The sequence below is a fragment of the Vanellus vanellus genome, assembly GCF_965231255.1.
Source record: "Vanellus vanellus genome assembly, chromosome: 5".
NCBI lineage: Eukaryota > Metazoa > Chordata > Aves > Charadriiformes > Charadriidae > Vanellus > Vanellus vanellus.
The window spans coordinates 51,713,350-51,725,908 of NC_138910.1; the positions used below are offsets into that span (position 1 = coordinate 51,713,350).

At 41.1% G+C, this 12,559-nt stretch overlaps 1 protein-coding gene across 1 annotated transcript in view; it reads left to right on the forward strand.

Moving 5' to 3' along the window:
• The window catches only part of XPR1 (xenotropic and polytropic retrovirus receptor 1), a 109,328-nt gene that overhangs the window by 5,238 nt on the left and 91,531 nt on the right, over positions 1 to 12,559 (forward strand). The window contains exon 2 of the mRNA XM_082483869.1: positions 2,567 to 2,618. Coding sequence (XP_082339995.1) covers positions 2,567 to 2,618 — 52 coding nt within the window. The remainder of the gene's footprint in view (positions 1 to 2,566; positions 2,619 to 12,559) is intronic.

The following is a 12,559-nucleotide window of genomic DNA, read 5'->3' on the forward strand; positions in this document are numbered from 1 at the left end:
TTTCAGTCTTTGGGAGGTGGCCAATTCTGCTCTTCAAACCCTGCTTCATGATAGGCAGTTCACACCCAGGCTTGCCACCTCCTGACACAAATCTGTTGTGCTATTTCACTATTTGTCCTTCTGGGTGTTAGCGGACGAGCTTAGAAGAGCGTAATCAGTTTGAAAGCTACTCCTTTAAAACAACGGTTTTGTTCGAGCACTTTAAAGGTTTTGTCCTTGCATTTGTTCACTGAAGGTTTGATAGGTGCATTTTCAAGTGTGTTTTCTTTCTGCCTTTTTTTTTTTTTCTCTGATATACATCCATACAAGTTCACTGCAGGTGGAAGGTGTATCACTAGCACAACTTAAAGTAAGGAAATAACCCTTTTTGTCTAGTTTGAGGGCAGAAAGTGTAATTCTTAAACATTTGAAGCTGACAGCGATGGATAAGTCCTGGAAACAATAATTTCTAAAATTCTGTAATCCAGAGGACTAAATACTTTAGGTGTGAAGGAGCACTAAGCCTTTCACTTTCAGGTTATTGGTTTACTTATATAGTAAGTAAGTAAGCAGTAACAAAATCTGCTGCCCTGCAGCTGCCAGATTGTACTATGTCAGTCTGCATGGGGAGAGGTCTGTGGGACAACCGACACCTTCAGCTTTCAAGATTTAGTGCAGGACTGTCAGTATTGCGGTCCTTTCTAATTTTTTTTTTTTTTTAATGACCGATAAAACCACAGTTAGAAGTACACTGCAGGTTCACCTCTGGGTGGTTTAAGGGATGGAATTCTTACTACAGTGACTTTAAATTTGCTGTCTCTTCAGGTTTGTTTATCCTACGCCATGTGGTTGTGGTTCATGGAAAAAGTTACAGGTAGGCAAGGATGATGAGCGGGATGAAAAAGGGGGAAGACTTTTTGACCACTTGATGCATGGAGGCAGATCATGTGCTGCTGACCAGTGAGTCATGGGGGGAAAAGGACTGAAGTGGCCAGTGTTTGGGAGGAATTTTAAAAAAAGCACCGAGGGTAGAGGAGAGCTGTGCCACTGGAATGAGGATCATTCAGCAGTGGCTTGGTTGGGAAAACAATTACGCAAGTGACCTTTGTTGAGACCTCTGTGGACTCAGGAATCAGACCTTTGAGAGATGTCTGAGCTGCTGGTGTAGCCTGCCACCTAGGATATCTTGTGGTAAACAGACGTGTCCTTTAGACCTTATATTTACTTAACAGGATTGTAACCACCGTGTTACAACAGTGCTGAGTTTCCAACTGCTGAGCTTGTGGTTTTTGCCTTGAGGGTATTAGGGTATTTGTTATTTAGGCTGTGATGTTTTGACCTGGGGGATGATGACATGCAAGATGGTAAATGCAGAGGTGTAGGATTATAGAAGTATCGGATTTGTTGGGAAATGGGCAGAAGAGACAGGAACTCAAAAGGCCTGCATGACTTTTATGTGTTAGATTTCTGTGGGTTCAAAAGTGATGAAATAAAATCTAGTTTTTGCAGCAGCTGCGCACGAAGCACACTCACATTCAGCATGTGCATTACGATGCCTGTCTTTATCAACTGATGGGGGTGTGCGTGTAAACAAATCACTCAGCAGTAGGAATGGGCCCTTCCTGGTGGCTTCTAGTTCCAAAATTATGGTTCAAACTATTCCTTCAGTCATTCATCTGAATTCAGTTTCTCTGATTCTTGCTTGCACTTGCGATGTGAAAGAGAGAGCAAATCTTTAGCCTATGGCTGGAATAATACTGGCATCTTAATAACTGTCTGAAAAGAGGCCTTCTGAGAAGGAGCTGCAAGTGGTGAGGTTTCTGATGTGGTGTCTCCCTCCTGGCTCTGGTAACGGAAGGGGTTACTGCCAGGGGTGCTTGGTATTTAGCTGTAGGACCACCTTGCCTCCTGGTCCTGCTGCCTGCACTGCTCTTCTCTTGCAGCAGCAATTTGAGAGTGGGCGAGAGGCTTGTTCCTGTGGTCTCTGGGAGGCAGCTGATGGTGCTTCTAGGACCTGAAGACCTGGTTAATAATTCTGGCTAGTGTATATGTTGTCCTTTGGTTTCCACGTCAAGAGAAGCCATCACCTCTGGTTCTCTAATCTCCTTTGTCATGTTGTCTTCAGCTTTTAGAATGTATATGTCGTTCTGTACTTCTATATAACAGTGATAAGAAATCCCTGAGGCTGCTTTTCCTCCACTTGCCTTGACAAACTCCTTTCTGTGTCACGCAACAGTTTTTGGTTTTTTGTTTGGTTTTTTTTTTTTAATGTAAACCCTTTAACATCCTTCCAACTGGGAAACATTTTTCCAAAGGAAGATGTTGACAGATACAGTTGGAATAATTTTTATAGATTAGTAAGGTAATAGGCTTTAGACAAAGCAGTCATTAAACATGAACTTGTGTTTCTTTTGTTAACAGAAATTCGTGTGATAGTGTTGACGTCATGTACCATAGCTTTCTGTGTCAGTCTGGAGGATAAAAGGGCTTTAATTGCTTTTGTTTTCAAACAGGTGTATCAAAACAATGTAATTTTTTTTTTTTTTAATACTAACTGTATTCCTTGTTCTCTTCCTCTCCCTTGCAGGCTTTGAAAGAGATGCTCTATGCAGCTGTGGACCAGGCCCCTTCTATAGAAGGTAAGCAAATTGTAACTGAAAACCATGTTTTTCTTGGCACTGGGTGCTGGACACAGTCCTGCTACTTTTCTGTCCTCAGTCCTCCTAAATTGGTAAACTTAATATACTGATGGGCAAATGCCTGGCCTTTCACAGCCTGCATGCTATTTTTGATTGTTAGAACTCTTTGTCCTCTGTCATTAGGACAATAAATGTCTTTGTATAGTTAGGGACTTCAACAGCTGGATTCCTCTTGCTTATAAGGGCATTCACTGGTGGAAGTACTTTCTTCGTCGCTTGAGAATAGACCTTTGTTTTCCTGTGACAGTTAGCCACTTCAGGAGGTAATTGTGCCAGAGAGATACTGGTTCCTGGTTTGTTACTGATTATTTGAATTGGAAGAGTCTCGTCCTTTCGTTCCGTGTCTTCCCTGAATGCTGTGCTACCTCTTGTATGTGGACATGAGTATATTTTCTTGTTTGCATGCGTTTATTGCTACGGAGTTCTCTAGATTATTTTAGTACAGCATTTGGCTTTAAGCTCACTGCATTTTGAACAGTTAGTTTAATTAAATGATGACCTGTGCAAAATTTCTCTATAGAGCCCTTTACTTTATCTTTCTTCCCTTTGTGGTCTTTGAAGTACTGAATAGTTTTTGCCTTTCTGTTGCTTCACTCCCTACTTTCTTGCCCTTCATGTGGATTTCAAACTGTTTTTTGACCTCTTTACCTTTATTATTTTCACTTTGATTGCAGTGCAATGTTAATTTGGCTAACCTCTTTGAATATGGCTCTGGGCTTCTTTCTTGCATATTTGTAGAACAGAAGAACAACTGCTGCTTCTAGTGTAGTTAGTCGGCTAAAATGAATAATGCTAATCACTATTAATGTTAGCTTATTAAATACTTTCTTTTTGTTGATTGAAATTGGGAAATGAGGTATGACATAGTTAAAGTAATGTGGAATATTACTTTTTTGGATTTAACTCTACCTGCTCTTTGATTAGTATTTTAAAACAAGAACTGCAATAGTTAATAGACGAAGCATGTGTGTGAGATGGGGCGATCTTTTCTTATACTTTTCAGAGGGGCAATCTAAGATAAAAACTTTATTGAAGCAATGCTCAGACACATATAGTCTTTAAGTTTAACCTGACACTTAGTTGTTCACTTGACTCAGCCTGCTAATTTTGTTAAATCAATCACCCTTTTCTCTAAAGTGCATGTCCTAGAACTAGATTTCTAAAGGTTATGGTCTAGCATCATCTGAAATACATGGGTTATCTTTGGAAAACTGGGGAAAACTTGCCAGGATTATGCTGGCAAAAGAGGAAAGTCTTGCTTTATTTTTTTGAGTGGCAAAATTGCTTAAAAGCCACCCAGAAACCTTTCTCCCCAACAGCACAACTTAATAATTTTGTTGAAAATCCAGCATTAGTTTTATGGAAGACTGGAGCATTTACAAGACTGTTTTCTTTCTTCTGTCCATCAGTTTATTATTGACAATGGAAGCAAATGGTGTCTGTGCCAATAAAATTTTGTAGTCTAATGTTTGAATGTGACTTACTGGGTTTTGCTTGTCATACCTAGAATTTCAAGGTGGGCTTGGAATTGCTAGCCATAAAACTCCAAAGTGTTATAATTCAGCATTTTTCTTTCCTTTTTTCAATGCTTGTGGTATACTGATGTTCTGTGATGTTTGTGTGTAAATGCATTTGGCAAAGGAAGAGAAGGTGAAGAGTAAAATGGCACCATACTATATTTATGCTCTTTTAAATGTTAAAAGAATTTTAACCTGTGCTTCTGCCTACTTTGATGCTTTCAAAACCTCAACAAAAGGGAAGTAACGACTTAAGACATTTTTTGGGGATTGGGTCTCTACCTCCGTACTGTAGAGAATGAAGTAATCCAAACTGTTTTGAACCACTCATATTTAACTGTGTCTTGCCTGACCTGCCTTTAAGTAGAGAGCAGCTATGCTAATTCCTTCACCGTTTGGTCATTAAGTGAATGTAAGTATGTGCGTGGTGGTTGGACTTTTTTGAAGTTTGTTTTCAGAGTGTTCTTTCCTTCTCTTTTTCTATCTACTTAGAGACTGTTTTGCTTTTTTAGAATCTGGGTTCCTCTCTGAAAATGGTGAGTGGTTCATGATGGGGCCAGGCTATTTAGGCTGGAGTGACCGAGCTGTCTGTACGGGCCGGTCTGAGCCACTGAATTCTTCTGCCTTTGCCCATAGGAGTGCAGAAGTGACAGAGGGAAGGCAGATGTCTTTCCATGAGCTGCAGCTTTAGGAAAGGCTTGTACTGGAAATGGATCAAGATCAGGTATTTCTCCATCCCCGTTGCTTACTTCCTTCTCCTTTGAGCCCTTCTGCCTTTGTTTATAGAAGCTTTAGGCCAGGGTTAGTGCGTGACTGCATACAAACTGTGCCTAAAATACTGCTCTAGTCCCTATCAGAGGAGATGGAGCAAATTCCTTGAACTTTGCCGGGGGGATGCAGCAGCTATTTTCTGGGGCTGGATGTTGGCCTGCGTGTTTTCAGTTTAATATGGATTTTGTGATGGATACTTCCGTGTTATTTTTAGCTTAGCACAGAAACTACAGGAGTGTGCTACTGAAACCCAGCTTCCCAGTATGAGCCTAATGTAATCTCATTTTAGACTGGTCTAACTAAAATCCATTTTCTGATTGATCTAGTTGATCACAGACACACTGTAGACATGCACAGTTGGTTTTGATTTACCTTATATGTATTGTGAAGCTAATCTTCAGTTAATACATTGGACTGTGAAGAAAAGGGAGTTCTGTATACCAAAGCCGAGGCTATTCTTAGTTCTTATTCTGCTCAGCTGGATGTGTAATTCAGGACTTGAGAGTGAGTTTCTTAGATTTCTGCTGCAGGATGCTTACTATGTCAGTTGGTAAAATTTGTATACATACAGAAATGCTTTGTACTGCTTCGTAGTATTTGGAAACTCTTTAAAACAAACAAACAAAAGTGCTACCCAACCAAGGCATGTTGTAAGTAATAGGCAAGGCAGGTAATAGGTGAACCATCCATCATTAATAGCTTTCATTGGGTTTGTATTTAGGAATCTCCTGTTTGTGGTTGGGATGTGGGTAAACAAAGCTGACTTCAGAATGACTCTTAAGCTCTGCAGCTGATGGTCCTAGTGCTATTTTAGTGGACAGTGTTGCTGGTAGGAGGATCTTGGCTCTAAATTGTGCAATTTTTACTATGCTCATTGTCTAGTTATATGGTGACCCATCTCGTTATGCTACATTGAACCATACCTATGTCTATCTGCTTTTTCCTATTTTCAGGTAATAAACACAGACTGTGATGTTAACCAAAAACCCTGTAGATGTGAATAAGCAAAAGCCATCAAGGCGGTATGATAGGAGGAGATTGTTTATAGCTGTCCCCTGACATTATTGCAAAGTGCTGTGGCTCGCTGTTTTTCATGAGAATTATACCAGACTCTATGCTTGTCTATTTTGGCAGTTGCTAGCTGTACACATAGATTTCTTTAATCTGTTCAAAGATACACTTTTCCCCCATCTGTCTACTTTGTAACGACAGTTTTCTATATGCCAGTGTTATTCCTCCAGATGCTTATCATCTTTTTATAAGGCTTTCCCCAGTGAAACTTGCACCATCTTTCCACTAGAGCAACGTCTGTACAAAATTAGTGTTTAGTCTGTTAATTCAATCTCGTACACATCACTGGAAAAAGTATCAAATAATGCTTGATTCCCAGCTGTACGATGGGACTTGCTTGACTTTCGGGAGAATTCTTAGATGCACGTTTGCTTTGTTAGCTGTTTGTTACATGCTGCTTACTGTTACCGGAGCAATCTGGATGAAATGATGCTGCCATGATGTTATTCTCAGCTTCAGAGTCCTCGTGGCACGGCAGGAGGGGCTGCATGCAAGCATACCAGGTCTGTGTGAGCAGGTACCCTTTCTCTACCTTGAGTTACCTTTAGGAAGAAGCTGTGACAATTTAGAGGTGAAAATCTAGTGTAGCGTTTGTTATCTCTGAGGCAGAATGTGCACTATTGTAAAAGCATGAAATACTGACCTCACCATGAGTATGTTGATTTTTTTTTTTTTTCTTTTGTGTTCCTTGTTCCTCCCACTGTTTCCTGATCCACTTGTCACCTCAGTAAAACAGGTTACTGGACCACTGTTGCTGGGAGTCCTCCTGATTATTCCACTTGGTGAGCAGATGTGTCGGTATCTCCCCAAGCTCCTTACGATGCAGCTCTTCTCAGCTGCAGTGGAGATGAAAGTGTGGCTGTAAATTATTCATTCTGATTATCTGCTTGGATGGACAGGGTCCACTCTAAATATTATTTCCTAGAATATTTGTCTTTCAGATATTGAAATTTAACCTCCCTTTAATACTTGTGTAAACAAACGTTGTTGTAATATCAGATGGTACAAGAGTGTTCTGTTGTATCCTCTTATTATGGAGATTACTTATTCCGCTTAACCCCAATCCTGAATTCCAGCAGCACCTTTTGAACAAGGATCACTGCTGGTTGAAGGGCTGTGTGGGGCTGAAATGGTGTAACAGCATAGGAGTGGGGAGTACAGATGCTTTAAGATAGAACTCAACCCAAAAATTAATAGGTGATGTTAAAATAACACTTGATTTGTAGGGGGAAAGCTTTAGTGGTAATGGAGATCCTCTGCTGGTACTTGTAATCTGTATGGACACCTATTTACTTGCTCTAGATTAGAAAAACATGAGGTACAAGTTTGGGACATCCTGAGAGTGCAAGTACTGGCAGTGTGTCCTGTGTGGTTACATTCTTGTTTCTCCTTTCATTTGTAATGCAGTTACCATGTTAACTGACAGCTACAAATCTTTAGTTTGGATTTGTTACGGTTACTAAATAAATAAAATAGTATTCTTTGGGGTGATAAGTAATCGTAGTGTATAAGCAGGATGTGAGAAATCACATTCTTATTTTCCAAAGGAAGTTATGAGGCTGACAATTTTCGGTTGTTATATGCAGACATGCTTTGTAGGATTGATCAAAGGCTTATGATTTGTCTGTATATACACAGATGTCTTCCTTTTATTTCAAAATAAACATTTATTTCCAATTGCATAAGCTTACTTTGTAGTGGGTTGGGGTTTTGTTTACATGTGAATGCTTAGGCTTAAGGGAGTCTTAAACAGAACTGCTTCACATCAACTACCATGAAGCAGCTACAAGCAGATTAATGCTTTGTCTTTATTTCTCTGTGTTGTTGCACATCCATAAGGAACACTGGGATCGGTGTCCTTCTGGAGGATGCATGTGACTGAAGGTTGGTGTCCTACACCCCAGATGCTGGTCCTCGATTCTGTACAGAGTATAATTCAGTCTGGAGGCCTCTGTATTTATAACTACTGTGTAAACTCAAAAAAAAAAAAAAAAATCCCATGACAGTCCTCTTCTCAGTTGGAGACCTGATGCCAGGTACTGGACTAGCTCTAGTAAAATAGGTTATTTGGCTTGTTGAAAACATTAGCTTCCAGAGTATGCAAATGGTAGAGAGGAGGAGAAGCTGGCTGCATACCAGCGTTTAGAGAAGGAGGTGATGTCCGGTTTCTCTTACCCTCGGGCAATAAAATTTGAAAGGTAAACGGCGCATATGGTTGGAGTAGGGTGCAGAGTAGTGTGAGAGGACAGCTAGATGGCCAACAAAATATTTGCAGCACAGATGCCCATATGAAAATTATTGCAGTGTACCTTGTTCTCATGTAAAAGTAATTTTTGCTCTCAAAAGCAGTACAGTGTTCACAGCAAGTCAGCATTGAGACTGACCATGGTGCTTGCTTTGTACCACCACTTGCCACTTTCTGTTCGTTCAGAGAAATGCAGACCCACCTACACTGTTGATATAGTGACTTCCTGAGAGGTATTGAGGACCAAGTGATTGAAATTCTGCTTAACCATTAACTAGTGTATGTGGGTGTAGAAAAAAGGTCAGGTAAGGTACAGAGCTAGAATGATTGAGAGTAGCTTGTTGACAGTGCAGACAACTGGCCGATATAAGTTTTGATTTTATTACTGTCTCATAGACCACAATTTCTTGAGTTGTGGCATTGGAGTATGTTCAGAGCTGTCTTGGCAGCAGGGAGCAGCCCTTGCTTCTGCCCCTAGGGACTGATGTACTCAGGGTCCTGGCCTGCATGCAGGCACTGGTTACTGTGGGCTGCAAGTTCGTTTGTATTTTTGCACCAGGCTGTGAACCCTTTCAGTTGTTAGAAACCACTTGCTCCAGAAAGTCCATGGGATAGTACCTCTGGTCCTCTTCAGGCTAGTGTGGGACCGTGCAGAGTAACAAAGAGGGTTGTGGTGGGACGTGGGTGAGCAGGATTGTGTAGATTACTGTTCCTTTCTGAAGGAAACTTGTGGCTGTGGTTGGTGAAAACACTGGACTTCTTCACACTTTCCATTTGCCCCGTGGTCGGCTCCTGGGCTGATAGTGCTGCTGCATCTGTGTGCAGAAGCTGGGAAGCTTGTGTTGTTGCTGAGCAAGCCTTTTTTCCTTTTCCTCTGTCTTTCTAATGTGTTCTGGGTAGCTTCCTCAGCAGCTCAAAGAGATTTGAGGCATTCACATTGGGTGAAGAACTTGAGTCCGAAGTGTACCAAACAGTATAGGTTCAAGGCTGCTTCTGGGATTAGGTCGAACAGTTAATTGCTTTGTAATTTTGTTTGGTACGCTTTTTTCTTTACAATCCTTTGGTATTGAGTACCAAGAGCCATTAAACCCAGGATTATCGAAGAGCTGTATGTAGCTCAGGAGGTAATAGTGAAAGCTGGACCTGGTAGTGAAGGCCAGCCCGTATGAAAGGGCTGCACCTACAGGCAGGTTTCTTCTGTGAGTCTGCAAACTGCTTATCAGTCCAGCTGCAGAAGGGCTATAGATGATTCCTCGATGATGAATGTAGGGTAACAGCAACATCAGAAATGCTCAACCGTGCCTTTTTTTTTTCCTTCCTGCATTTGCTTTCCAGTAATTTAAAAATGCCAATGTTACCTTTTGAGTGGTTAGAGGAATTAACAGTGCTCGTAATTTAACTGGTATGTGCCAGGTTTCATGTTATTGGTCAAAACTTGAGGGTTGGAAAATAGAAAAAGATTCACAAAGCTGGAAGATTGACAGGCAGTCGTGCCTTCAATGAAGCACTCCTGAGACAACAGCAAAACATCAAACAGCATTTTGGCTGTAGACATAAAGAAGCACTGCACATGTATATACAAGAGGACAGTATTTATTGCTCTATTTCAAAAAAAGACTGCACTAGACATCTTAACAGCAAGATTTAGTGTGCGTGTAGGAGGCAGCCTTCGGGTTTCTAGTCATCCCTTTGGAGTTGTATTTGCAATAGGTGACTTGAATTATTAGACAATTAAGATTTTGGATGAGACTATAGCTACTTGGTGAATAATGCAATATGAATTAAATGTCATTGGTTTCTCTCTCTTTAAAAATGCATGCTGTGGGCAAGGGAATGAGCAGAATGTCCCTGGAAGGAAATATCATTCTTCTACATCGGAGCTGCTTGTAAGATGCCTTAGAAAGATGGCCAACCCGCCGATACCCCTTGGAGTCCTGATGTCTCTGCGTGATGCAGTAGAGGAGCAAAGGCTGTCCCTGGGCACCCTCCCGCTAGAGCAGTCCTTTCAGTTGTGTTACCTTTATCTGCTGTAAGGCCACACCGTGCAGTCAGTGGCTATTGCAGTAATGTTCTCTGAACATGAGAAGGTCTGTCTCTTTGATTAAGTAATTTTAAAATTAGCAAGGATGTGGTGAAAAGTCAACCCACTCCTGGTCATGTTTCTTTTTCCTGATTCCTGAAGTAAAAATAAGCTAGTTGCTTGTGTCACCTGTTTGGTTTACGGTGTATCTGTAGCCTTGCAGCTTGGCCCCTTTTTAGTAAAAGTAGATAATGATTTCACTTTAAAAAGTAATTGTGCTTTTTATAAATACATAATCTTTAGCTTTAGTTACAGTGTAAAACTGCAAAATTACACCATCTTAGTTTTGCAAAGCCACAGTTCACAAAAATTGAGTTAAAAATATTTTATTCCGTTTATTATATGGTCATTTAGTTAATAAATATACTATAGATTGTTTTATGCTACTTTTTGACTGTGCCCACCCTTTTCCCCTGATGTGGTACAGCCTAGATGTAAAAGTCTGATCCTATGGTTCTGTTCCCCTGTGAAGTGAGAAGGGGTGTAGCTTCAAGAAAACTGCGAAGAATTATAAAGAATCTTTTACTAACTTGTGGGTGGTATGATGAGAATACCTAAAGCTCCTTAGTTGTAAGGCAGCAGCACTATGAGTCAGTTGTGTATATTCAGCTAAAAATCGCAGAGAAAACTGCACAAAAATCCACAAATCCACTTTTTAAAGTAGTTATTGCTTTCTCCAGGAGGGTGACTGGCATTGTGACGGGCACAGAGTGCCACTGGGGTGGCGCAAAGCCCGTGGGAGAGCACACCCCAGCCGGCCCCTTTGCGGGCACTGGCTCTTAGCGTTGTGCACTCAGCAGCTCAACTTCCCCTCTGCGGAGGGGGAAGCCTTGTTTATCTCCTAGGAGATGGAAAACCAATTTCTACTTCCTGATGAGAAGCTGACAGGCTATTTGACTTAACAAGAGAGGCAGGCAATGTGATTGGAAAGAAGGAAATTGCATGCCATAACATACCAATATAAATGCAATTTATTTTGCATGTGCTATATAGCTCCAGGCACACATTTTGGGGTGTGTGAGAATTCTTTGCATGCTGAAATGTAAGCACTAAATAGCAAAAAGGCAAATTTGACGTCTGGGCTGTGTTTATAATCTTGGTTTTATTTTTACTGTAATTGCTTAGCATGCTCTTATAAATGCTCCTAATATATTTGTGGGCCAAAGTGCAGAGAAGCTGAAAAGATCAGCACGAGCGAGCTGTTAACTCGGGATCTATCTTGTCCCACAGCTGCGGACTTGTTCTGACATGTGGCCAAGGCTGCTGTTCTGGTACTGCCTTTGCTGGTGTCCTGTCCCCCCTCAAACTCTTGGAGAGGACAGCTCTGCTGAGCTCCTCTCTTCTCCTGAGATGGAGCAGTTCAGTACCATCTAGCCTGTCTGCTTGTCAGTCCCATAATGTGTCAGCTATAGGGAAAAATGGGCATCATTGGTCTAACCCCCCATTCTTCTCATTGTTTCCTATTTTAGCTGATTGATTTTTATATGTGTTTGTTGTGAATATCTGTGTATTTTTAATGCTGTGTGTCAGGGGACCAGCAGCAGCTGAAGTGTGGTTGCTGATCTGTGAACCCAGGTATGCTTTTTAAAGGCAGCTCCCTTAAGAGCACAGCTGTAGGAATGAGTCACAGTCAATGCAGTAAAATGGGGTAATGATGAGCAGGATTGGCTGATGTACCTATAAGGTAAATTCTATAAATAGGTTAATGGAATTTGGCTTGTATTTTAGTGTTTTGGTATGACTTTGTCTTCCCTAATCAGAAGTAGCAATTAGAAAGCAAAGAAATAAATAATCTGAGAGCATGATATGACATTCCATGTTACTTCATAGTCTTTCGTATATGCCAACTGGTCCTTAAGCTCTGCAGCAGTCCAAGGCAAAGGTTCAGTTTCTCCCATGTCCAGCCACAGGAGAACACACTTCTCCATTAGAAGCCTGGGTCAAGGCTTGGATCTGCTTGGACCTTGGTGACCACAGGTGCAGGAAAACATTTCTGGGAATTTTTGTGTCCTTTTGAAGCCTTTAAGAGATTACCGTTCACTGTAATCTAGAGGAAAGAAGGCTTCCCAAAGAGCAGAAAGGAAAGAGAAAAATCAGAATACCTTTTGCTTATCTGTGATCGAACTGGACTACCGTCAGTGCTCACAAGTGGTAATTGTGTATATAGAGGCTGCATTTGTGGGTTTCAGGTGCTGTA